Below are 27,205 nucleotides of genomic sequence, written 5' to 3'. Positions count from 1 at the left end.
GATAGGTAAGGGTTTGAATGTCAAAAATAGAACAGCAGTTTTTGAAGCTTATACATTTATAAATGATCATATGCTTACAAGATGAAAAATAATTATAACTTACATATTGTAGTTACACAAATCTAAAACTCCATGGCTCTTCAAACCTAACTAGCACACTAAATCCAATGAGAGAAGGGAGATAGAAAGTAAAGAAGTAGTCCAATGGAGGTGTACTGTTTATGATACTCATGGGCATGGAAGAATGGAAGTAAGAATGAGAAATGGAAAGCATATGCCACATGAGTTCAAAGAGACAATGACAGGGTCTTCCTGAGCTAATGTAAAATCTCTGTATAGCTTTCAGTATAAAAGAGCATTTCCACAAACAATTTTTAAATATCATTCACCCTAATGTATGAAAGGGAAATAAACCAAAATTCCTAACCAAAATGTACATATCTTCATGACAATATAATTTTATATGATGGTATATAGCACATACACATAAGAGAAAAATTAAATGAAAATTAAATATCATAGTGTGGTAATTCTGGTCAGTATTACAGGTATAAATTTAAGAGCCAAAATTATCTTCATCACCATAACATTTTCTCTATTAAAAGGTAAATTCAGGCCCTCCCCGGTGGTGCAGTGGGTTAAAGCACAGCACTAAGAAGCTAAAGCCACTTCGGCATGAGTTAGATACGCGCCCCGGAGGTGACCCACATGGCGTGGCAGACCTCTCCTGACCTGCTCACTACTCCCTTCAGCAGTATAGTCAATCTGCCTGTTCTGCTCCCCACTCTGTCTCAGGTGAAGCCTCTCACCACCCCCGCACCTTTGGCCTATACCCCAGTTCTGTATGTATAAATAAATCTTAAAAAAAAAAAAAGTTAAATTCAGGGAACTAAACCATACCAATATAAAGTCAAAGCAAATTCATAATGAATTGTTAACACATTTAAGATATACATCTCACCTTGGTGGAAGTGCTGTTGATGCACTTTTAAAAGCACTTTTAAATATGACATCTTGAAGTGAATGTTCTTCTTGCAGTCTACTTTGAATCACCTGTAGCATCCTAAATACAACCCAAACAGGCAACAATTCAGAAATACAGTAAGGTTCACAAAGAAAGCTACTGTTTATTAAAAAATAACAATGGTTAGCTCACTTAGTTAAGACATAGAAGGACTCTTCTAAAGTATCAAGTATTCTCTAGTCATCTTCCTGAAAGCAGGAAAAGTGAGGCAGGGTAGTTCGAGACCCACGAGCTGGGCTCCAGAAGCCTCATTCCATCAGTAGTGATGTCTAAGCAATCAGGGTTACCAATTTGCTATGAACTTAAATCTACTCTAAAAAAAGACATTGTACTTCTAATGCATATGCACATATTAACATATAGAAGCTTTGTACAACAAAACAAACACAGGAACTTAAAGGAAACAAATATAATTCTGTTAATATACTTTATATCCCACACAATGATAAAATCAACATTTCCTAGAAATGCTCATGAGAATTAGACATAAGCCATCAACTAAGAAATCTGATAAAACTATTTACAAGTCATTTTTACACTGTAATTTCAGAACACATCTTAAATCTAGAAGTAATTTAAGAGTTACTTCTAGTAATATAAGCATTTGCATACTGAAATACATATTGTTATAAGTCATGTTCTTTTGATTTCCTTTATATTACTGTTGAGCATATTGTGACTCAGAGGTAATGAGATCTCAAAAAAATCAATTAAACTTAACAAATCTCCTACTAAGAAATTAAAGTGGGGTTACACACTCTGCTAATTTTAAAACTGCAACACCATTTTCACCCATAACATGGCAAAATTTGGTCTGGTTACACCCAGGTTAAATGCAACCAATGGCAGAAACCAAAAAGGCTATGTCCAGAGCCTGAGATTTACCACTACAGAAGGAGAGGATAACTTGGATCCTAAATATCATAAAAAAGCAAAATAAAAACAGAGAAAACTGAAGTCTTCAGTGAATTCTAAAGGCAAAGCACATTTTGTTATGTGCATTATTCAGGAATGTTAGTCCATTTAAGAATATATGTTTAGAAGCAGAATATGAAAATCTAGGGCATTTCAGGAAGCCAGAACCCATCTTCAGGTTTATATGACTACACACTTAAAACCTTTACATCCAAAGATAGCAGAAAGTAAAAACCACATTTTTTTTTTATGTAGTTGGTATTCAACTCTTCCATTTTCCAATTTTTAGTGCTAGGCAGTTGGAAAAGTGCCAGACAACACCAAACTGTGTATGTTTGTGTGGGGGGGGGCGGTAATTTCTGCCTCAAATGTACCAGTAAATATGAGAGTTTAAATTCCATATATGAAAGTATACAGAAAGCTCTACTATGGTGAAAAATGCCTAACTTTTATATAAAAACACAATCTCAGCTTCTACTTGTTAATAGTCTGAAGTACTGAGTAAAATTTCCAACTGAAAGGTGGAGTCTCACTTTAGTATTTCTGTATTAAAGAACGCGTTCCACGTCTGACAGCTTTTTACTCAAAGTACTAGGAACACAGAGCCACCTAGTGGTCAGTACTTTTGTCTACTATATTCAAAATTCCAACTCCCCAAATGGTGAAATTAAGAGAAAGAAAGGCCTTTGAAATGGATTTAGCAGTTAGAAAGAAAAAAGTTAAAAATAATGCATAATAATTATAAATTTGGTTAAGATTTTATAAGCAAAAAAAACACAGTCTACAAACTCAAAATAAGCAATATATGGGTGTGAGGGCAGGGAACAAAGTATTACTGAAATATATAAAAGATACTTAAAAATTGGCCCTCCCTGGTGACGCGGCAGGTTAAAGCAATGCACTGAAAAACCAAAGCCACTTCCGCATGAGTTCGATTCCCGCCTGCCCTGAAGGCGATCCACATGGCGAGGCAGACCTCTCCTGACCCTCCCGCTGCTTCCCGCAGCAGTGTACTTCGTCAACCTGCCTGTTCTGCTCACCATTCTGTCTCAGGTGAAGCCTCTCGCCAACCCTGAGCCTCTGGCCTGTACCCCAATTCTGTATGTACAAATAAATCTTTAAAAAAAAAAAAGATACTTAAAAATTAGTAAGAAAAACACCAACAATCAAGCAACATGGGCATATGACCTGAACAAGAAATTTCACATACCAAGAAACACAAGTGGGAAAAAAAGTCCAGAAAGACATTCAACTGATTCATAAAGCAATGCTAATTTTAAAATTGCATTTTCACCCATAATATTTTGGTCTGATTATACCCAGGATAAGTGAAACTACTCTAGGCCAATGTTTGGGATTATTATATGTTTTTTTTAAACATTCTTACTGAGAACTGGCACGTTTAAGTAGTTTGATAAACATGTATAGACTGAAATGATTAGCAAAATAAGTTGGTAGACATTCATCACCAAATTCTTGTAGTGTGATGATAACTTACTAAATGTTTAACATCCCAAAGGAAAAACACATTTCTAGAAACTTTACATGCATATGTATATATTTTCAAGTACATAAAGAATTAGATTCAAATATTTTAACTGAGCATCATTTTTAACAGCAGCAACCTGGATGCAAGCTAGATGCCTATCTGCAATGATATAAAATAAACTAATTTTCATTATTTCATCCGTACACTCTTATGCACTGAAATATCAAGTTATTTGGAAAATAGAACAAAAGAATGGACTGACCCCATTTTTATTAAGAAAGATACATAAGAAAATATGCAAACACACAAAAATCACACATGAACTTTTCTAGAAGGCTACACAAGAAGTTTAATATCATTACATGAGTTGGAGCACGAGGTCTCTTAAGTAAAGCAGGAGAGCCTTCAATTTTATATCCTTTCTATTCAATCTGATGTTACTTAAAAGTAGTTAATAAAATTTCAAAAGAAAACTAATTTTATTGAAAATTCAAAGTGCACTTGAGAAGATTATGCAGTGTCCTAAGAGCTTCTAAAACTGTGAAACCAAAGGCTATTGTATACTATATCCTATTATTTCAAACAAGGAAGTACCTAATGAAGTGATAACTTATAAATAATTGATAACAAACATGATCTAAATTCCTACGAACCATAATATTTTTATTAGTATTACCTCTGCCACTCTTTTTGTTGTGGTGAAAGATCAAATAATGTCTGAAAGAGAGGAAAACTCAATCACTAGTACTGTCAACTTCTCTTGGTTTTTAATAACATATTTTTAAAACTGTTCTTTAAACAAGAAATCATTTTAGTCAATGTAAACAACTACATGATTTATATTTAATCTTATATAAGTGAAGCAAAAAAAGTTACATATGTGCTTTTACTCAAAAACAGTATAAAGAAATTTTACTCATTGCAGACATTTTCTTATTACAGTTATCTACATTTATAAGAATGGAATGGGAAATCTCTCCATTTGTACAAAATGGCACTTTAGGACTTAAATCACCTAAGTTCATGCTAATATAGAAATCACAAATAAAAATTGAAATTAATAGTCAAGCATCCAAAACCCATATTCTTGCTGGGCAAATGTCATGAATGGCAATGCAATGCCCAAATGAATTAATTGGTTAAGAAGTCCTATCTGCTATGGCCCTCCCTGGTGGCGCAGTGGATTAAAGCACTGCACTAAGAAGCTTAAGCCACTTCCGCATGAGTTCGATCCCCACCTGCCCCGGAGGTGACCACGTGGCGCGGCAGACCTCTCCTGACCCGCCCGCTGCTCCCCTCAGTAGTGTACTTCGTTGATCTGCCTGTTCTGCTCCCCTCTCTGTCTCTGGTGAATTCTCTCACCCTCCGCATCTCTGGCCTGTACCCCAGTTCTGTATGAACAAATAAATAAATCTTAAAAAAAAAAAAAAAGAAGTCCTATCTGCGTATCTACACACTCTCTTTGCAATTCAGACTTGACTCCCTGGAAACTCTTAGGGACAAATTTCTCATAATTCAAAATTCAAGATTTAACTTTGTAACATAAACTGTTTGAAACTTTCAATTTCTAGAAAGACAATTCATAGTAAAACATATTAATTTTACTTTTTAAACTGTCAAAATTATTATTTCTCCATAATCAAGCCCTAACCTGCTGCTCTCCCCTAACAAATCTCTGCTTTCTATCCAAATTGGAAGAACTGCTCATTTTATCCAGTTGTTCTAACTGCTCTGGATACTGAATCACATTAACCTGAAACCTTCCTCTCCTGGTAGTGTGACCTTCGTGTCTATATAAATTTGATATACCATATGTTCCAGGTTACACTGACCCATGTCCATGATGAATCAGATTAAACTATCTGATTACTCCTCCCAATACACAAAAGCACAAAAGGAATTCTGTAAAGCACACCACATCAAAATGATGTGGCTTCTTGCTGGGGTAGTTGCAATAGAGATGGCCTGACTCTCGCTTGGCTCTCTCAGAATGTTCAGTGTAGCACTAGCACAGGTATAATGGGACTGTGAGCACCCTACTTTTTGCTAAGTACTGTTGCTTACTTCCTTATCTAACTTAACCTTCAGTATTTCTTATTTTTTCCCTTTTGCATGTGAGGATCTCAAAAGGCTGTTTTTTGATAGAGGTGGGAGTTAATTGCTTTTTGTTGTTGTTTTCCCAAAATCACAGCTAGTGGTGAGTCTATAAACGAGGCATTATCACTTTCCACTTTTCAAATTATTATTCTTTAAATAAATGGTAATAAAATAAATAGCAAAATGTTACTATCATAGCATACTAAGGTACTATGTTTGGAAAGCAGTCAAGTTATTAACAGGGTTAGGTTTTTAAGATTCATAGTGCATATTAAAATGTTAAGAGTGAAATTTTTTTTAATTATCTTAAATTACTTTATATTAATAATAATTATTTTAACATAAATTAGGATTGGAAAATTAACACCTACCAGATACAAAGTTAAACAATTTTTAAATTATTGACGAAATGTTTACAATAAAATGGTTTTAAGTTCCTAACATTTCTGGCTAAGTTCAATTTTTAATTATCTAAGATTTTTTTTTTCCTTTTAAGTTTAGTCAATTAATTTTTAACTGGGATAACACTTGGGTATCCCCATCAAGTGTTACCAACACAGTACATTCATCAACTCACCCATTCTTCACTACTATAGACCATTACACTTCTCTCCTTGTTCTTCCCCCTTTCCCACTCTAATTCCTTCTGTGGTTATTAGCTTTTCAGGTTATCTTTATCTATCAATTAAGTTGCTTTATATGTACATATTAATGACACCATCCAGTATTTCTTCTTCTGACATACTTTGCTTAGCAATATCCTTTCAAGTTCTCTCCATGTTGCCACAGATGGTAAGAGTTTATCTTTTTTGATCTCCGAGTAAGTATTCCATTGTGTATGTATATACACCTTATCTTCTTGATCCACTCATCTGTTCTGGGCTACTTAGTTTTAGCCAAAGTAAATAATGTTACAATAAACGTGGGAGTACAAGTTTCCTTTTGAATTCATGTTTTTGAATTTTTTGGGTAGATGCCTAGGACTAAAATTAATGATTCCAATGGAGGATCCATGATTAATGTTTTGAGATACCTACACAGTGCTTTCAACAGGGGTGAGTCAGTTTACATTTCCACCAGCAGTGTAGGAGGGTTCCCTTTTTCTTTGTATCTTTGATAGCACTTGTTTCTGGTTTTTCAATAATGGCCATTCTCACTGGTGTGAAATGGTTATTTCACTGTGGTCTTGATTTTCATCTCTCTAATAAATGTTTTTACTTTTCACTGCCTACTGGCTGTTTTAGTGTCTTCTTTGGAGAGTTGTCTTTAAATCTTTTTTTTTTTTTTTGATGATGTTATTTGCTTTGTTTTGCAGTGTTTTATGAGCTATTTGTATATCTTTAATATCAACTCTTTGTCAGATATATGGTATGCAAATACCTTCTTCCTTCATTAGGATGTCTTCTCACTTTAGCTGATTTCTTTGGCTATACAGAGGTTATTTAGTTTGACATAGTTCCAGCTGTTTATGTTCTCTTTCATTTTCCTTGCTGTCATGGTCAAATCCCTCAAGGCATCACTAAAGCTTACCTCAGAAAATGTATTGCCTATGTTTTCTTCTTTGTATTTTATGGCTTCAGGTTTTACCCCCAAGTCTTTAATGCAACTTGTATTAACCTTGACATAAGGTGGTGATGTTTTGATCTAGTTTCATTCATTCTCTTGCATGCAAATGTCATTTTTCCAACACCATTTATTAAAAATGCTATTCTTGTTCCAGTGTATATTTTTTGACTCCTTTATCATAGATTTAACTATTCATATATATGGTACTTTTTTTCTGGGTTCTCAATTCTGTTTCACTACAAATCTGTTTTGACCCAGTACCACACTTTTTTAACTATTGTCATTTTATAATATAGCTTCAAGTCTAGAGTGTGATATTGCCATTCTTTCTCCTTTCTGACAATTTTCCTATTCCTCAAGCAATTAGCAGAAATTGCTTACAATGAAACATTAATGATCCTGTCACAATGAAATAATCTAACAAATTCACAGTGCCTACAAGACATGCTATTATTTTCAGAACCATTAAAAAAAATAAAATTAGTGGTTCTCAGCTTAAGAAACAAGATATCCAGAGTTAAAAAATAAAACCAAACATCAGAACCTTAATAAATATGAAGAAAAGAGGAAGAGTGACACTCAAGAGTGCTACAGAAATTAAGGTCAAGATGATTACAAGCTTCTTCATAAGTAATCCCACACTGTCCAAAGAAACATGAAAATAAAAGCTAGGATACTATCTGTGATCATTAATTTAAATAATTTTAAATTAGCATCTACGTGCTGGAAATTTTCAAGAATTTATGCAAATCATTAAATGATACTACACTGACAATAAGCCTAACATACTATTTAAAAAGACCAAATAGGCCCTCCCTGGTGGTGCAGCAGGTTAAAGCACAGCACTGAGAAGCTAAAGCCACTTCCGCATGAGTTCGATCCCGGCTGCCCCGGAGGTGACCACATGGTGTGGCAGACCTCTCCTGACCCGCCCACTGCTCCCCTCAGCAGTATACTTCGTCGATCTGCCTGTTCTGCTCCCCGCTCTGTCTCTGGTGAATCCTCTCACCCTCCGCATCTCTGGCTTGTACCCCAGTTCTATATGAATAAGTAAATAAATCATTTAAAAAAAAAAAGTCCACATAGGCAGCAAGTAAAAGATTTCCCTGATTCAGAACAAGAGAAGTAATAAGTGACAAAAAATAACAGGACACTTGCTACATAGGTGGTCTCTAATCGCAAAACACTGGCAGAAGTGTATGCAAGTGCCAGAGACCACAAGGAAAGAGCAAGCACAGTAGTGCTGTTCACAGCCTGTATTTGGCTTGGAAAATAAAAGCAATACAAGTGACTATTCACATTAAAAGTTGAACAGTTATTCTAAAAACAATATGAAATGTAATTCAAAAATTAAAGTGTATCTTCATACAATTTAATCAATTAATAGTTTAATTTGCTATAACATTGTACCTAAACTTGGAAGGTACTAAACCTCAAAAATAATTACTACAAAATCAATTGTTTTTTTGAGTTGCCCACAGGAATCAGGAATTAATTAATTAGAAAGGTTCAGAGTGACAATAACAAAGCCACTTTTTCTCTAAAAATTTGTATTTAAAGTGTGGCAACTAAAGACATAATAAATGTTTTCTGCTTAAACTAGAAATAATTCGGCAATCAAAACAGATCAAAAGACATTCTCTTATTTCCCTTCACAAACTTTTAATCCTTATCCATCACCTCTGACACTCACTTTGCAATTTTTCTTAAAGGGTTCACAATAGTATAAGAATGTCTGGCCAAAGAAGAGTACTACTAGCCCAACAGTTGATCTCGAAGGAATTGGGAGTCCATGCTTTCTTCTCAAAAGGTTCCTAAGAATTAGTTCCAACTATGAGTTGTAATAACTTGCCCCATATAATATCATGGTGTTTTTTGATGATTCAATTAACATTACATACAATGTGTGCATGAAAACAGTAAGAAATATCAGAATTTCACTAGTTTTAGGAAACAGAGATGGGAAGGAAAGAGAAAGAAGTAAATGCAAATAAAATTTCTCTTTGCTGCTACTTCATTTTTAATAAGAGATATAGCTTAAATCTTTCAAAGACTTAAATTTGGTAAAAATAAAAGGCAAGCAAGCATAGAATTTACAAATTATTAGCTGGCAAGAAAATTTCATCACTATACAAGTATAAGAAAAGCAAATTCGGAAGCATTATCAAAAAATACAGAGAGGTATGAAACAGGTTCAATGCTTTGGTATTAGATATATAACTTTTCTTTTTTTCTCCTGAATTTTAACAAGAACATAGATTATTTTGAAATAAGAAAAGACATATATAAACCTTAGCTCAGATCAAATTGAAAGCACACGTGAAATCTGTCTTTAAGAGGATACGATATAGCATACTATAAAAAAAAAACTTACTGGCTCATAAACTAGACCATCTGCAGATGCAACCATTGTTTCTGCTAAATCCAGTACATCTGCTCCAACATCTATATAAAAAAATTATAAATTTTACATTTTATGCTCAAAACCAAACTATATCTGATATAAGCTAACCAATTAAAATAACAGGAAACTCAAATACATGGCATCACATTCCTATCCAGCTTATTTAACAAAGTTAAACCACTAGCATTAAATGGCTTAGTGATTACTTTAAAAATTAATAATGTTTTTTTACTTGCTCAGTAAAAAATATGATTTAGAATCCCATGGCTGACCTGAAGTACTCTGCAAAACCTGGCAAGAACCTAACAACATGTACTATATGGCTAAAAACAAAATATTAACAGATAAGAACTAAAATATTCAGACAAAGCTACTGATGCCTTTTAAAAAATAAAAATATAGGAAAAGTTTACTTTCAGAAAGGCAAAAATTTCAATGCTACTTTAACATCCAAAAGAAAGCAAAATATTCTACATGTTTAATAGAAGAATATCTGACAGTTTAAAATATGTCTTTTTCTTGTAAAACAACTAGTATAAGGAAAAATAGATGGGAAAGGAAAACCAATTTAAGGTAGTTTTGAGATGAATCTCTCAGAAACTATCACCCTCATTAGGTAAAATGATTTCAAACTTTAAAAAATACTGTCGGGCCCTCCCTGGTGGCGCAGTGGGTTAAAGCACTGTACTAAGAATCAAAAGCTACTTCCGCATGAGTTCGATCCCCGCCTGCCCTGGAGGAGATACATATGGTGTGGCAGACCTCTCCTGACCCACCCACTGCTCCCCTCAGCAGTGTACTTCATTGATCTGCCTGTTCTGCTCTCCACTCTGTCTCTGGCGAAGCCTCTCACCCTCCGCATCTCTGGCCTGTACCCCAGTTCTGTATGAATAAATAAATAAATCTTTAAAAAATACTGTCTGAAGTACTGACCTTTGGTTACTACTTTTTAAGTAGTAATTTGAAGTAATTACTAATGTATTTCAGGCAAAAGCATACTCATTTTTTAAAACAATACTCATTCAAACATTATCTACCTGTAATGTTAGCATCTCTCCAGGGCTACTGGTATAATCAAATGATGTCAGTGAAAACTACGAGAGTAATTCATCACTATCAATGCAAGAGGCTTGGATCACATTTCATTTATAAATTTTTCTTAGTATTTCAATATAGGAGAATAAGGATAGTAAAGGTAGTGAAACAGGATTTGCCTGTGGAATTTGATTATAAAAACTGGTACTTCAAACAAGATAAACCACAATTCACAAAACTTTCCTCTAATTGTCTTCTATTAATTATACTAGTGAAGAAGTTTTGTGTATTAAACAAAGGTTTTCTTAAGGAAAATACAGTTACAACATAACCTGAACACTTATTTTTACAGCAAGTGTTTGAGTCATTAAGTCACATATGATCATCAAAATGAAAGGATACTTACACTGACACTTCATGGCAACAGTGATATCTATGTTGATTCTCAGCTTACTAAAAGACAAAGCCAAACATTAGTAACTACAAATCAATAAAAAAAAAAGCTGCAAATCCACTGGTCTAGGAAAAACCTGGATTTCAAGATAAAAAAATTCCATTACACTTTGAGAACATTTCCTATAGCCAAACCAAAGGCACTTTAGATGTAAACATTATAGTTTGCAATTATTCCAAAAGACTTTCTCATTTTAGTTTAACTCAACAATAACCTTTAATTCAACAATGGAAGGATTATACTGTAACTAAGGATGGTAAGTAACTCTGGGCAACTCAGAAAAGAAGTCCTAATCTTTATACAAACCTTATACAGAGTATTCCTTCAAGAATGTAAAACTTAGGGGGCTTCCCTGGCTGTGCAAGGGGTTCAATCTCAGCACTATAACACTATCAGCAGCCACTGCAGTAGGAGTTTGATCCCTGGCCATGGAGCTAATCCACATGGTGCAGCAGACCTTTCCTGTCTCACCCTGCTCCCCTTAGCAGTGTATTTTCAGTCAATCTGCCTGTTCTACTCCCCATTCTGCCTCTGGTGCATTCTCTCACACCTGTCCCCTCTCCACTGGCCTATATCCCAGCTCTTGTATGCATAAATAAATAAATCTTTCTATCTATATATAACTTTGAAAATCAGAAGTTTGGAATTGCAAGTCTTCTATCAAATAAATGTTGGATGTTCTGCTAATATGACCTTCTTTATTCCTTACCACAGACTTTAAGTATAATTTCACAATTCTGCAGATAAGTAACTGATATTCAGCCTAAGACAGTATAAACATCTGTCTTCAGAAAACATAAGCACTAACGTAAAAATTAGAAGTCTGTGTGACTCCGGATAAGGGAAACCGAATTGTCAGAAAGAAACTTCTGATGCTTAATTTTGCATGGCTTTTATTTTTATTTTATTTTTTTTAAAGATTTGTTTATTTATGCATACAGAACCGGGGTACAGGCAAGAGGTACTGGGGATGTGAGAGGATTCACCAGAGACAGAGTAGAGAGCAGAACAGGCAGATGGATGAAGTACACTGCTGAAAGGAGCATGTACGAGTCAGGAGAGGTCTGCGGCACCATTTGGGTCAGCTCTGGGCCAGGGGTCGAACTCTCACTGAAGCAGCTGGGGCTGGCTTGCAGTGCTGTGTCTTCACACCATGTGCCACCAGAGAGGGCCTACATGGTCTTTTAAAAGGCTCAACCACTGCTTTATATTCAAATGATCAGTTCAAATCAAATAAATTTTCAAAGGTCAGAGATAAGTAACCACCACAAATAACAGGATGAGTACAATCAAAATCAGCCTTGCCTTGTGTTTCCAATGAAACTTTTTTCAATCTCATGATTTTCATCTGGTTTCACCAATAATTACAGATTTGAAGAGCTTTATTGAAACTTACAGTTGCATACAGTTCAAACTGTCCTCCAAATATCCCTGGAACCAGATCCAGGACATGCTATAAGAACCAAAGGTTGTGGGCTCTCCCTGGTGGTGCAATGGGTTAAAGCACCACATTATGAAGCTCTACGAAGCCATTGCAGCATGAGTTCGATCCCCGGCCAAGGAGCTGACCCACATGGCGTGGCAGACCTTTTCTGACCCACCCGCTGCTACTCTCAGCAGTGTACTTCCTCCATCTGCCTGTTCTGCTCCCCACTCTGTCTCTGGTGAATCCTCTCACCAACAGCACCGCTGGCCTGTATCCCAGTTCTGTAAGCATAAATAAATAAAATCTTTAAAAAAAAAAAAAAAAAGAAAAGAACCAAAACTTGAGGCCAAGTAAACATCCCCATTATACTGTGGTGAACATGATTAAGACTTCATTTGGAAAACAAAATCTGTTTTACTGGCACTAAAAACAAATGGTGTAAAAAAAAAATACTCACTATAGAGAAAGAAACTGAGGCTCCAAAAAAGCAAGTACTGTGATCTGCCCAAGGTTACAAGGCAGTTTGTTGACTAATTTCTCATAACAAAAGAGGAAACATGCAGATATAAATTTATTAACTTCCCTAAGTCTTACAGCTGTTAAATAAAAGTCCTATGATTGGAACTGAGATAGGAGATGGAGCACCCTATGTAATGTGATGCTAGTATTATAAACCAATTATCTTTGTTAATGAAAAATCTATATAAATATATGTAACTAAAATATTTTTATTTCATTAAAATTTAGATTAAATATGTATCTATATAATCAACTATATCTATTATATCTTTATACAACTTATTGCCCAGTTCATACAACTCTCTAAGGTATTAGAAAATCAATAAAGAGCTGTTTCAAAGTATTAAACAATTTCTACCACATAAAGAAAAATATGTTCTCCTAGCTTTTTAAACAAGTTTATATTATCAGAGATGCTCTCTTTTAGAATTGAACCAGTATTTAAGATCTAAAATGTTTCAACCAATGCAAACAATGAAAATCTTTCAGGAACATTTCTTCAAAACATTAATCAAGTAAATTGCTTAAACTTTTTTTTAATGATTTTTCAAAAACAATTTTGACTTGTACGTCTTTCAAGAAGGAAAAGAATAGTTACCTAGAAAAGTCTTTGTCTACTTCATATTCATACTTCATCCATGTATCTTGATACACTGAAAATTCCATTATGGTTAACAAAGCCATAGTGGTAAATGCTATTAGAGAAACTGAGAAATCCAACAAAGAAAAAAAAAATTAAAAGTAAGTACACAACCAGAAGTTATTTTAAATGAGATCAAAGTTAACAAAGAATGCCCTGATTACATTTGAAAGAATGAAAAATTTTCTTAAAATGTTTTTTTCCTAAAACAGCTCAAAAAATATCTAATGAATACAGACATCACACAAACATGCACTATGAGAATTTTATTTCCCCAATATTAAGGGAATCTTCCAACAGATTTGCCAAAATATTACAAGACACAAATTTTTAGTTTCTTATATATAATGTTACAGGGAAAACGAAGAAGGTAAACATAAGCTTTACAACACAAATTTAAGAAAAGTCTCCTCAAAATTAAAAATGCATACATGCCTGTAGTTCACTTTAATAAAAAAGAAAACCAATTTAAGTCTTTACATTCTAAGAGGCCACAATGTATGCCAGACACTCAAACCACCTCTCCAAATCTCTAATAAATTCTCATCTCCTTTCTAATATACAGCCCATTTATATCATATCATTTCACTTATAGAAGCAAATGAAAGATGGCAAAAAAGGAAAGAAACATCATATACCAAAAAATATTAAAATGTATTGTGTAACAAGAACAAATAATTTTTATTATGAAAACTTAATCATAAGATTAGAGCTGGAAATCAACTTATACTTTTTACTATATCAAAAGTCAATCTGTGTATAGATTCTATTTATTTAGCTCTAATGGAGAAATAATTGCTAATACTATTAAAATCACATTTTAACAATCATATTTATTTTATTTAACAAATACATCTATCGTATCAAGTACTTTTCTAAGCATTTCACAAATATTAACTTATCTAGTTGTTTCAGCAACCCTACTAGGGAAATACTATTATTTCCATTTCCCAGGAGAAGAAAACAAGATTAAGTTCCTCATATTCAAGTAATTAGGAAGGGGTAGAGGTAAGATTTTAATTTTGACAGTCTGGTTCCAAAGTCTAAGCTTTAAATTACTAACTCACACTGCATCTCTTCAGTAAAATGAAATGTAAAAGTTACAGTGTCTGAATGGACTGATTTTAACTAAAATATGACTGAGGCAGTTTTAACATCATTCAATAACTTCTTCCAAATTCAATCCTACTTAGGGATGATAATCTTGTTGATGTCATTACACACAACTGAAGAGCACCAAAGGAGTAAAATTGGATTAACTTGTTCAGTAATGTTTTAATAAGAAGTGCTAAATGCAGGGTCAGAGACTGCAGAGTACAGAAATAGGTGAACTTGTGACAAGAGGACAGGCCAGTTACAAGGTTACTGCACATGGCACTGCTGAGTTCTTCTCAACCACTACTACTGATGGACTCTGTCAGAAGCTGCACCTACAGCACTGTCAACGTAAACATCATAATACCCACCTGTACCCCCACTGGCTGAGGTTTCCACATAGCTGTCAGGAACCTTTGGAAAGGCATCCAACTCTTTCACCAAATTTAAGGTTTTTTTCCGATTCAATCGCCTCATCTTCAGAAAAACCTTCCTTTTCCTTCATATAGTCATGCTAAGGAATTAATGATCAATAAATGAATCTTCAAAAAGATTGAACAAAGGTTTAATTTTAGATAAGCAACAAGTACTTGGAACAACTCAACATTCTTATTCTTTCTTGAGAAGAAACGTAACATTTACCACACCATAAAGATTTTAAATAGCAAAAAAAGTAAACTCCAATCAATGTGTAATATTTAAATATATAAATTAGAATACATTTTCTATCAAATTATCAAATACATAAAAAATAGTACATTCCCCTCCTGCACTGCTGGTGGGAATGCAAACTAGTACAACCACTGTGGAAAACTGTTTGGAGGTTCCTCAAACTGCTAAACATGGAGCTTCCCTACGACCCAGCAATCCCACTCCTAGGTATCTACCCAAAAGACACAAAAACACTGATTGAAAAAGATACCTGTACCCCCATGTTTATTGCTGCTTTATTTACAATTGGAAAAACATGGAAGCAGCCCAAATGCCCAAAAGTAGATGACTGGATAAAAAAGATGTGGTACATATATGCAATGGAATATTACTCAGCAACCAAAAAAGAGAAATATGTCTTTTGCAGCAACTTGGATGGAGCTGGAAAAGATCATGCTTAGTGAGATAAGCCAGAAAGAGAAAGAAAAATACCAGATGGTTTCACTCATGGCAGGAGTATAATGGACCAGGCGAGAAAATAACAAAAATAATGAACAACCATATACCAGAGACATTTTGTGGGGGTGGAGTGGGGAATGGGCTCAAAAACGGGGAGGGGGAAGAAATGCATGGGATTGTGGTGATGGCACACGGGTGATTTGGTGATGGGAAATCCGCGGGGATTACAATCGGGGTGGAAAAAAAAATGTACAAAATGATGTTAAAATAAATTTTTGTAATAAAAAAAATAGTACATTCCCACTAATGGATAGCAATGAACTAAAACATGCATGTTCACACACTGCTAACAAGAATACAAGATTAAGTAAATTCCTCTTTTAGCAATATATCTGATTGCAACAATCAGGGTTGTATACAAAAAACTTGATTATAAAACTATCTTCTTTTTTTTTTTAAGATTTATTTATTTATTCATATAGAACTGGGGTATAGGCCAGAGATGTGGAGGGTGAGAGGATTCACCAGAGACAGAGAGGGGAGCAGAACAGGCAGATCAACGAAGTACACTGCTGAGGGGAGCAGCGGGCGGTCAGGAGAGGTCTGCCACGCCATATGGTCACCTCCGGGGCAGGTGGGGCTCGAACTCATGCGGAAGTGGCTTAAGCTTCTTAGTGCTGTGCTTTATTTAACCCACTGCGCCACCAGGGAGGGCCTATCTTCGTTGTTTTTAAATAGTTATGTTAGCTACTATTAGATATACAAATTATGATGAATTATAAACTCTGAAGCAGCCTCTCCCTGGTGACTTAATTGGTTAAAGCACTGTACTATGAAGCTCTCCGAAGCTACCGCAGCACAAGTTCAATCCCACAGCCAGGGAGTTGACCAGCATGGTGTGGCAAATCTCTCCTGACCTGCCCACTGCTCCCCTCAGCAGTGTATTTCAGTAATCTGCCTGTTCTGCTCCCATTCTGTCTATGGTGAATCCTCTCACCCACCACACTACTGTCCTGTACCCCCATTCTATAAGCATAAATAAATAAATCTTAAAAAAAAAAATCTCTGAAGCTGTATCAGCACTGAAAATCTTTGAAACATTTAATGACACAAGTAGATAGATGCTCATTATACATTAGGGAAAAAAGATCTAGAGATATGTGGATCAGTTTTATGGGAAAGAAACACAAACCCAGAGTCAATACACAAAATACTAAAAGAAGATCATGTAAGTATTTTAACTGTTCTCATCAAAAATTTTGGACTTCCCAAATTATTTTTATGATAAAAGTATTTAAAAATTAACTGCTGACTATTTTTGGTTAGTGAGCCAACTACATTTAAACATGCTGGAAAGTCATACAAATGATTACTTAATTCTTGAATATTAATATAATTTTTATAAAACTAACAATACAAAGCATTACCACAAATCAGTTGCATTAATAAAGTCAACAGGTAACAGTATAATAAATCAAAGCAACTTTTGCAGAAGTCGCTAAAAGAAAAAGAATGTTCTTAGAAGAGAACAAAGACTTGTCTGAAACCCTCTGGGTGGGATTAACAAAAAAAAGGGATCTGTATAGAGAGGAGGGTGAGAGAAATCAAAACTGGCTGTAACAGGAGCACCTTGGCCAGGGACACTGCTGACCAGTCCAGGAGCTAGGCCCTACAGGGCCACTGCAAGCATCTATAGGTTGATTTCATTTGCCATTCAAAGTATCCAACTAATTCCTAGCTGATTCCATGCTCACAATTTTATACTGACAAAACAGATGACAGTTTTCATCCCCATGAGAGTCAAAACATGGCATTATTACATGGAAATTAAACTTCTGCATGTTTATTACACCTGAGTCATACTCCCTACATTTGTTAGACTCACAAAGTAGAGAAATTAATTTTTTGTACCTGCTTAGTGGTAAATGCAGATTGAGCCTTCTTCAATTTTCCAACTTCTACTCATTCTTTCCTATTGGAGTTAAATATTAAAAATGTTCAAGCCTTTTTAAAACAAAACTTTTCTCTAAGCACAAGTCCAGTCCAACTATAGATACGTCTTTGACTGCCATACCTCAAGGAAGCAGTCGCCTCTTCATTCACATGCCAAACCCCTCCCCAACACTCACCTTATAACTAAGTCTGCTCTCAGTGAGTTGACTGACAAGTTGGTTAATATTCAGTCCAATGGACAATTTGTAGTGGCTTTACTCCTTGTCTCATTTTGCTTCTGAGAAAATGAAGTTTATTACTTTCTCTCCTTTCTTGAAACAGTCTCTTACCTGTCCTTATTAATACTATGCTCCTGACTGTTGTGCCTCTAAAACTTTCTTCCATTTCCTTCAGGCCCTCCTCCCAATTGCCACTTTCCTCAGGACTCCATGCCCCACCGAACCTGTTTTACCATCTGCATCCCACTTTGATGATGACAACACATACCCGAAAGCACAAGCCAGAAATATAGGTAACGTCCAGATTTTCTGTAAAAACAGTTTAGGTAAAGCTTGTCCTAAATTTTTCTCAAATCTGCCTCCTTTTTTCTAGGTGCACTGAGGAGCTTTCTCCTTATTTAGCAGGATCCTCGCCCCACTGCCACAATCATCTAAGCATTCCTTTAACAACCTCCCAGTTCAATCTTTTGATTCACTCTCCACACCTCAAATAGTAATCTAACACATAAAAATGATCAAACACTTTTAAAATCTTCATAGAGCTTCCCACTATCTATCCCAATACTGTTTACAAACAGTAAACAGCCCATGAAAACAGGTTTTTTACTCTATGGAATGCAGGAAGGAAGGTGGGAAAGAAACGTCAGCTGATGAGTAAGGGCAGCAACACATTCCAATCAAACAAACTGTCTTATTTAGATAATATACAAAAAGTCAAGATTCAAGGAAAAGAACTTTTCTGTTTTGTACACACGAGTGCACAAAATCTCCAGCATCTGCTACAGTGGCTGGCACTTAGTATACAAAGCATTACTGAGCAAGTGAGAAAAATGATGTTATTTCCTATACTTGGTATATTTTTATAATATTTATTAGAACATTTTTTAAAGTTCACAGAAGTATGAAGATACACTAAGTAATGAGTTGGTTTTATAAGTCCTTTAACGATATTCCCCTAAAAGTCTAGGTGTACCAAGTCACTTGGCCATCTCCTAAGACCTTTTTTTCCATTCCTCTTTGTCCTAATAATTATTCTAGAATGAAGCACCTCACCAACCTATCCCATCTGTCCCATTCTTATAAAGCTCAGCACTAAGGTAACTGCAAAAATTCATTCCATCCCTAATATTTGCCCCTCTATTCTAAGAGCCACTGTTCTGATGTGGAAAAGCTAGCCAGTAAATTTCCAGTTTTTCTTTAAGACATCTTTTATCTGCTCTTTTTATGAAACTTGATGTTCTGCTTTTGGCAATTCCTTTCAATCCTCATTTCATTTCTGAGCCTCAAAGGGTAGAGGAATAGCATGTTTTATCATAATTTCTCAATCACCTCTTCCCTTTTCAAATCTATCCTCTTCTAATCAGAGTTAACACACATGTACATAGAACTACAGTTAATTTTCATTCTGTGTGCTAGATATGTATTTTTAGAACTTTGTGTATTTACTCATTCAATTTGCTGAATGACTTTATAAAGTACATATTATTTCTACTCTCACTTACAGATAAGGAAGCTAAAGCACAGGATTATCAAGCAGTGTTTGCAGGGTCACAGAGCAGGCTGTTAAGACTGGATTCAATCCAAGCAGTTTGGCTCCATTCCAGAAGGCACAGTGATTCTCATCAGAATTTGCTGCTAACCTTCTCTAACATCCAGATACCTTTATATTTTCCTTAATGATTTCAGCAACTGTTTTATTCAATATGCTTTTCTTCCACCTTCTAGAACTCATGATCATGTAACTTGTCCTGAAGCATTCATTCACTTTATGAAGTAAACATTATCAATACTAAAACAAAGCACATCACAAAAAAAAAAAAAAAAACTACAAACCAGAATCTGTGATGAATAGATGAATATAGATCCAAATTTTTTCAGTGAAATACTAGCAAATGTGGGTCCTCCCTGAGGGCTCAAGAGCTTAAGGCTTAGCACTTTTCAAGCTTACAGCAGCCGCTACAGTGCAAGCTTGATCCCTGCCCCCAGAGGTGATCCACATGGTGCAGCAAACCACTCCTGACCCACCTGCTGCTCCCCTCAGCAGTGTACTTCTTTAATCTGCCTTTTCTGTTACCCAGCTCTGCCTCTAGTGAATCCTCTCACTGCTCCTGCACCTGTGGCCTGTACCTCAGTTCTGCATACATAAGTAATAAATCCTTAAAAAAAAATTAGCAAATAAAAGTCATACAGACATGATCAAATGGGGTTTATTATGCAAATCAGTAAACACCATACAACACATTAATGTAAGGTTTCCTGCATCAACTGATGCAGAAAAAGCATTTGGCAAGATAAATTATCCCTTTATGAGTAAAATCCTACCCAAAAATGGGTACAGAAAGAATGTAACTCAACTTAATATAGGCATATGATAATCTTAGAATCAACATCATACTCTATGACTCTGCAGTCATCTTTTCCCTTTTCCTGAAAGCTTTTCCTCTAAGATCAGGTACAAGTATATCCACTTTCACCACTATTATGCAACAGTGCTGGATTCTCTAACTTTTGCAGTTAGACAAGTAAAAGGACAGAAAAGACATCCAAACTGATAGGAAGAAAATATACTTATTTGCACATGATATGATACACACACCAAAAAAAAAAAACACCAATAAAAATCTGTTACAGTAAATGAATGCACAGTTGCATTCCTACACACAAAAATGAGACTGTGCTCTAACACCATGCACAAAACATATTCAAATGGACTAAAAACATGGATTTAAAACACACAATTACAAGCACAGGTAATACACTCCTTGACACCAGTTTTAGAGATGTGTTTGTGAACTCAATTCCAAAAGCACGGGAAACAAAAATAAAATTAACAAACGGAATTACATCAAACTATCGCCAAAATGAAAAAACATCCTACTGACTAGAAGACCTATGCACACCGTACATCTGACAAGGGATTACTATCCAAAATATAATTTAAAATTTCATAAAATTCAACTACTGAAAAGACCCTATTAAAAACTGGGCAGAGGCTCTGAATACACACTTTTCCCAAAAAGGGACATAGGTGAACAATCACATGAAAAAGTGCCCATCATCTCTGATTATTAGTGAAATAGAGCTCAAAATGACAAGCTTTCCCTCATATGTGTAAATGGCTTTTTTTCCAAAAGACAAGAAACAAGTGCTGGAGAGGATGTGAAAGAAAGTAAGTGTACATTGTTGCTGGAGATGTAAACTGTTTGGAAAGCAATATGGAAATTACTCGAATTACAACATAAATTCCATATGAACTGGCTACCTACTTCTTGAGTAGTTACCAAAAAATATTTAAAAAATTATTCAAACATAGATATATATATTTTCCCCCATTTACTGCCACATAATGTATAAAGCTAACCTAGCTGACCACTAACAGATGACTATTGATACAGTGTACAAAAAAATAAAATCCTGTCATTTCCAATAAATATGTATCTAGAGGATATAATGATTACTGAAATAAGTCAGAAAAAGGTAAGCATTGTGTGCCTTCACTCTTGTGGCATATAGAGCTACCAATGAACTAAATCAAACAAAAATAAACTTTTGCACTGTAAGACCAATTAGTGGTTACCAAAAGGAAAAGCAGGGGAGTAGGTAAATTGAGTAAAAGGGGTCATATGGTGAAGGACAGACTGGACTTTCAGAGGTGAATTTAATGTGATACACCCACAGTGCATTTTTTTGTAGTTGTTAAAGATTTATTTATTTATGCGTATAGAACTGGGGTACAGGCCAGAGGTGCAGGGGCAGTGAGAAGATTCACCAGAGACAGAGAAGGGAGGAGAACAGGTTGATTGACCTGTATACTGCTGAGGGGAGCAGTGGGCAGGTCAGGAGAAGTCTGCCATGTGGATCACCTCCAGGGCGGGGATTGAACATAATCATGCTGAAGTGGCTTTAGCTTTTTAGTGGTGTGCTTTAACCCGAATGCTCCACCAGGGAGGGCCCCACAGTTTTAATCATACACAGCAAAAGTTATATGATGTTAAAATGCAATATTATTTCAATTACAAAAATCTGCCCTTTGTTCTAGGATTACTACAGTTCTTTATGAGCATCAAAATGCCCTTAATTTTCTGATATTAAAATTTAAAGTAGATGACAGAGATCTTTTCTTTGTCTTAGGATATCCTTTTTGAGTAAAAACTAACAAGTCACTTTTCTATCTTCAAATCCCAGCCCTTTCCCTGATTTGTGTTTTTTTCTTTTTTCTTGCATTCATTCATGATTCAAAAATTTAGGCGCCAGTACACTACATTCCTTTGCCCACTGGCTGGTGATGTTCTTCATACTTTGGCAATCTCCAATATCATGTTTTCTCCCATTTCTCTCCTAAATTATCCTACACATTAAAAAAAGCAAAGCCACTCAAAAAATCCAGAGGCATGGTAACAGTAAAGAATTGTACACTGCTTTGGAAAACCACACAAAATAGAAGTTACATTCACGCTGGGACAGGCAGTATCAATACTCAATCTTAGTATGTCATCAATGTAATTCATTATAATAAGACCATCACTTCTCCAAGTTAAAATAAACAACACCTGCCTTTATTTTACAGTCTGTTAATTATATTTAATTGCTTCTCCAACAAAAATGGAAACAATTGCTGCTACCCACGTTATAAGAATTGCCTTCTACTTTTAACATATATTGGCAACAAGAGAACTACTTAATTAGTTAATACAAAGAGCCATGTTTAGGGTTAAACTATGTCCCCTAAAACAATACACTGAATCCTAACCCCTGGCATCTATGAGCTCACCTTTACTGGAAATACTCGGGTCTCTGAAAATAAAATCAGTTCAAATGTGACCATACTAGTCTAGATGCCCCTGTGACTAATGTTTTTTAAAGAAGTTCATGAGAAGACATATAGGGCAGAATGGCATTTGAAAGCAGAGGCAGGAATGTGTGATGTCTGCTCATCTACAAACCAAGGCCCTCCAAATACTGGCCAGAGGTGCCAGGAAGGGCAACTTCCTGCAGAACAAAAGTGGACAGTAGCTTGTTATAGCAGTCCAATGAAACGAAGAATGAGAAAGGAGAGAAGGAGCATCCATGTCACCTATGAACCTCAGAAATGAAAAGTGAAACTACAACTTACTTGTAAATTTAAATTTCATAAAATTTAAATTACTTGATCACAAAGAAGAGTCCAACAGAGAAGATAGTTTCTGTTTATAAAGTGAAAGTATCAAAGTAGTTTCAACAATCAAAAGCAAGATTTATAAAAAATTTCATTTTAAAAACTGCTTGCCCTACATAACACATAATCAAATGAATATTTACCTAGTTACAAAGTAAAAAGATTTACTTGGAAGTGAAATAAGATCAATGTTTTGAGATCAGAATAACTTCTTTTGCTATCTAGGCAGTGACCCCAAAATTGGATCTTTCCCCTGTGTGCCTAAAATATCCTTAAACTCTATCTTCCAATTGCTTTCAATTTTCTTAATCTGTTACCCTCAGAAGTACTAAAGTACAAATCGCTGCCTTTGCACCTTTCCACAGTCTTACTGCTAAGTCTATCTCAGTTCTACCATTCCTGTCACCTTGGCAGACCATTTCCCTATTATAAATATATGTCATGCACACCTGACCTCTTCCTCACATGTTGCTTGTAGTTCTTCCATTTTGCCCTTCTCTGAAAAGGGTTCCTGCTTCACACAGCTACAAGGCTCTTCCATGCTGTTCTGCAGCCACCACTCCAGTCTCTTACTCCATTCATCTGTAATCTCAACCTATTATAACATTAACTAACCTCAGGTGCACTACCATTTTCCTCTATTTTTAATATAAATCTCAAACATAAAACAAACAAATCTTTGTTTCCTGAGAATCAGAAAGATATTTTTTAAATGACTCATTTTGCTCTCTATTAAAAACTGTGAAGCAACCATCCCCCTTTCCCTCCTTTTAAAGCAAAAACAGAGAATTCATTAAAAAATGGAGTTCTTTACAAATTTGTAAATAGCAAGGGCCTATATAGCAACCTAAGTTTTTGTGACCACAATACAGTTACACACAATATATGTGCTTTGTGTATAAATGGATGAGACTGCTAAGTGACAAGGCAGAGTCTGGAGGCAAAGACAGAAAAAGAGCTTGACTATAGGAAACAATTACAATGAAGAAAATGAAAGCTATAAGCAAATGTGAGAAAAAGGTTTTGCTCATTATGACAGTAAGACACAGACTCATAATACCTATTGAAAAGCTACTAAATAGGATTTGTAGCAGGTATGGACTGCCTAGAAGTAAACTTTATTAAAAATAAGTTTCCCTGTTGTTCTGTTTAAATCACCACCTCCAAGAAAATAAATATAAAGTTCTTTACATTCCCTGTTTTTGCCAGAGACTAGGAATGGAAAAATCTCCTTAGAGATCGTTCAAGTTTGATATACTTGATGATTTGTACGGTGAAGTCATTACAAACCTATTGTGTACTAGATTAAGTTTATTATGCCAAAGAAACAAATCCTCTCCCCCTCCCCACCAAATGAATTTTTTTCATGACTTTTTCTAAGCAGAATAACTATCGATTTGGAGATATCAATCAACAAATTAAGTGAACAGGCCTGTCTCATATCTTTACTAGGGCTGTAAACCAGAATTCAATGTATCAGGCTAGGCAATAACCTGAAATAAGTACAATTTCAAACACATGAGGGCAAAAAAACCAAACTGTTTTCACCGCATCTTTAATTGCCTCAGAAAGCTAGTCTTGCAACATTTTGACAGATATTATATAACTTTGTATTTAAGTCTCGGTACTAAATCCAAAACATAAAAGTTGTTTCACGTGTGTTCCCAAACTACCACCTATGGACTCCACAGATTCCGGACAGCCCGGTTTACTCTCTACCACCAGCGGTTTCGGAACCCTCCAGGGTTTAAGAAAAGGAGTAACACTCACACCTGTCCGCCCTATAGCATCTTGTCCTGCCCTGCCCCTTTCTCCGGTTCCCAAGAGGCGTGCGAAACTCCTTCGAAAGGGCCAAGACACGGGTCTGTCCTAAAAAGCCAGAACAACGTGCGGCCAAAAAGGTGGCATCTGTCTCAATGGGGACGGTGGGAAGGGGGCCGGACGCCCAGGGGCTGGGCTGGTCTTCCCTGAGCGGGACCCCGACGCAGCAGCCGGGGACGCCGGGCCCAAAACAGCCCGGGCAGGGGCAGCAACTGTCGGGGCAGCGTCCGGTTTCCCGCGAATCGCGTCCCACGGGCCGGGCGTGTGGGCTCCCGCGCCGCAACCGAGGGTCCCATTAGGGACGCCCCCAGGGAGAGGAGCAGCTCCCAAACCGGGCAACGAGGCCCGGAGCCGAAGCCGGGGAAGATTCTCACCCTCCTCGACTACAACCGCGCCCTGAATAGCCTCGGGACCACCACGTTGAGCGCCTGAGGGGATTTCAGTGGTTTACCTTGTGTTACGGTCCCAGCCGACCGCCATGTTTCACAGAAACCCGGGCCACCCGAGTTCCCGTTTCCTGGGAAATATCGCGAGAAAAAGAAGCGCTTCCCATCGTGGAGACACGTCAGAATGGAGGCGGGCGAGGGAGGAACAGCGCAGCGTTCTCGCGTTATTTCGTTGGGCGCGGAGCACCCTGGAGAGTGGAGCCAGGATAGAGCTAAAATTAGGTGACAGGGGTTCAAGGTGTAACCACCTGGCTGGCTGACAGCCGCTTCTGGAAGGGACTGCTTCCCTCCCGACTGTGTGGAGACCGCAGAATGGATCTTAACTCATTCTGCCCGGCCTCGTAACTATTGAGACCCTGGAGCACAGGTATTTTCACTGGCAATTCTGATGCCATCAAGACACATTTGTGTCTTCTGTGGTTTGGCCTCTTTATATTTTCCGGTCAAGAATATTTAAATTTATCTTTTCCATACTAGTAACATTTTAAATTCTTTGCTCATAGTTTGTGTGTGTGTCTGTGTGTGTTTTCCAGATACTAAGAAAGTATATTCTTCTTCCTTACCCATATATGCACTCAAAGATTTGTTGAGAAAGAACATACCAAACTCATTTTTAAAAATTAAATTGTGTGTGTGTATGTGTATTACATTATTCTTCCTTTATGTACAATGCATACTTTCTCCTCTCAGGTGTAGTGCCTGTAAAATTCCCACCACCAGTCGACACGTGCACCTTCACCAAAGTCTCTTGTGTTCTTCTCCTCCCCCACCCCGTTTGAATACCTCTGCTTCTCCCGCAGATTAAACTTTGATTAAACTCATTTTTTCCCAACACTTTATTTTTTTTTCAGAGTTATTTATTTATGCATACACAACTGGGGTACAAGGCAGAAGGCAGGGGCGGTGAGAGGCTTCACCAGAGACAGAGTGGGGAGCAGAACAGGGAGCTCCACAAATGGTACACTACAGAGGGCGAGTCAGGAGAGGTCTGCCGCACCATATGAGTCACCTCCGGGGCTGGGGATTGAACTCGCACTGAAGTGGCTATGGGTCACTTCCAGTGCTGCGTCCTAACACGCTGAACCACCAGGGAGGAGGGCCCCTTTTCCCAGAAGCACAAAGCTTAACCACAACTAATTTTTTTTAGGATTTATTTATTCATTCATACAGAACTAGGGTACAGGCCAGAGTTGCAGGGGCAGTGAGAGGATTCACCAGAGACAGAGTGGGGGGCAGAACAGGCAGATCGATGAAGTACACTGCTGAGGGGAGCAGAGGGCGGGTCAGGAGAGGTCTGCCACGCCATGTGGTCACCTCCAGGGCAGGCGGGGATCGAATTCATGCTGAAGTGGCTTTCAATTCTTAGTGCTGTGCTTTAACCCGCTGTGCCACCATGGAGGGCCACAACACTAAATTTTTAAAGGAACAAGGCACATCATTTTATCTAGAGAATTAACGTCTAGTAAATATGAAATTTTATTAAGTTTAAATTATTCTGTGTAATAAAGTAGGTTGTGTTAATACAATTTCGTTTCCATCTTTCACATCAGAATTAATTCTAAACTTCATAGCAACGTTAAATTGATTTCCAAATTTCTGCTGCTTTCGCATATTTTTTAAAAAAGCATTGTGCAATGGATAAGATCATAGACAATGAAGCCAGAATTTCCCGGATTAAAGTTGCGGATCAACTGCTTATACTAGCATGTGAACTTGGGCACATTAGATCATTCCCATCTGTAAAATGGCAGAATATCTTAAATGACTGTTATGAAAACTAAGTAAGTTGATATACAGCCAACGTGCTTCTTAGGCACAAAATGATCAAGAACCCCTAA

The 27,205-nt window shown here is 36.4% G+C and overlaps 1 protein-coding gene across 1 annotated transcript in view; it reads right to left on the bottom strand.

Annotated features, from left to right (window-relative positions):
• The window catches only part of ERGIC2 (ERGIC and golgi 2), a 39,951-nt gene extending 14,518 nt beyond the window's left edge, over window positions 1–25,433 (bottom strand). The window contains exons 1-8 of the mRNA XM_012732912.1: window positions 25,373–25,433; window positions 17,686–17,746; window positions 15,036–15,178; window positions 13,528–13,636; window positions 10,937–10,983; window positions 9,466–9,536; window positions 4,105–4,145; window positions 962–1,063 (exon numbers count right to left, since the gene is read on the bottom strand). Coding sequence (XP_012588366.1) covers window positions 962–1,063; window positions 4,105–4,145; window positions 9,466–9,536; window positions 10,937–10,983; window positions 13,528–13,636; window positions 15,036–15,141 — 476 coding nt within the window. The 5' untranslated portion in view covers window positions 15,142–15,178; window positions 17,686–17,746; window positions 25,373–25,433. The remainder of the gene's footprint in view (window positions 1–961; window positions 1,064–4,104; window positions 4,146–9,465; window positions 9,537–10,936; window positions 10,984–13,527; window positions 13,637–15,035; window positions 15,179–17,685; window positions 17,747–25,372) is intronic.
• Window positions 25,434–27,205: the final 1,772 nt, after the last annotated feature.

This window comes from Condylura cristata, unplaced genomic scaffold, assembly GCF_000260355.1.
Source record: "Condylura cristata isolate star-nosed mole 26May11 unplaced genomic scaffold, ConCri1.0 scaffold00036, whole genome shotgun sequence".
NCBI lineage: Eukaryota > Metazoa > Chordata > Mammalia > Eulipotyphla > Talpidae > Condylura > Condylura cristata.
Note: the sequence above shows the minus strand (reverse complement) of the source record. Positions and strands in the feature narration are given on the sequence as shown.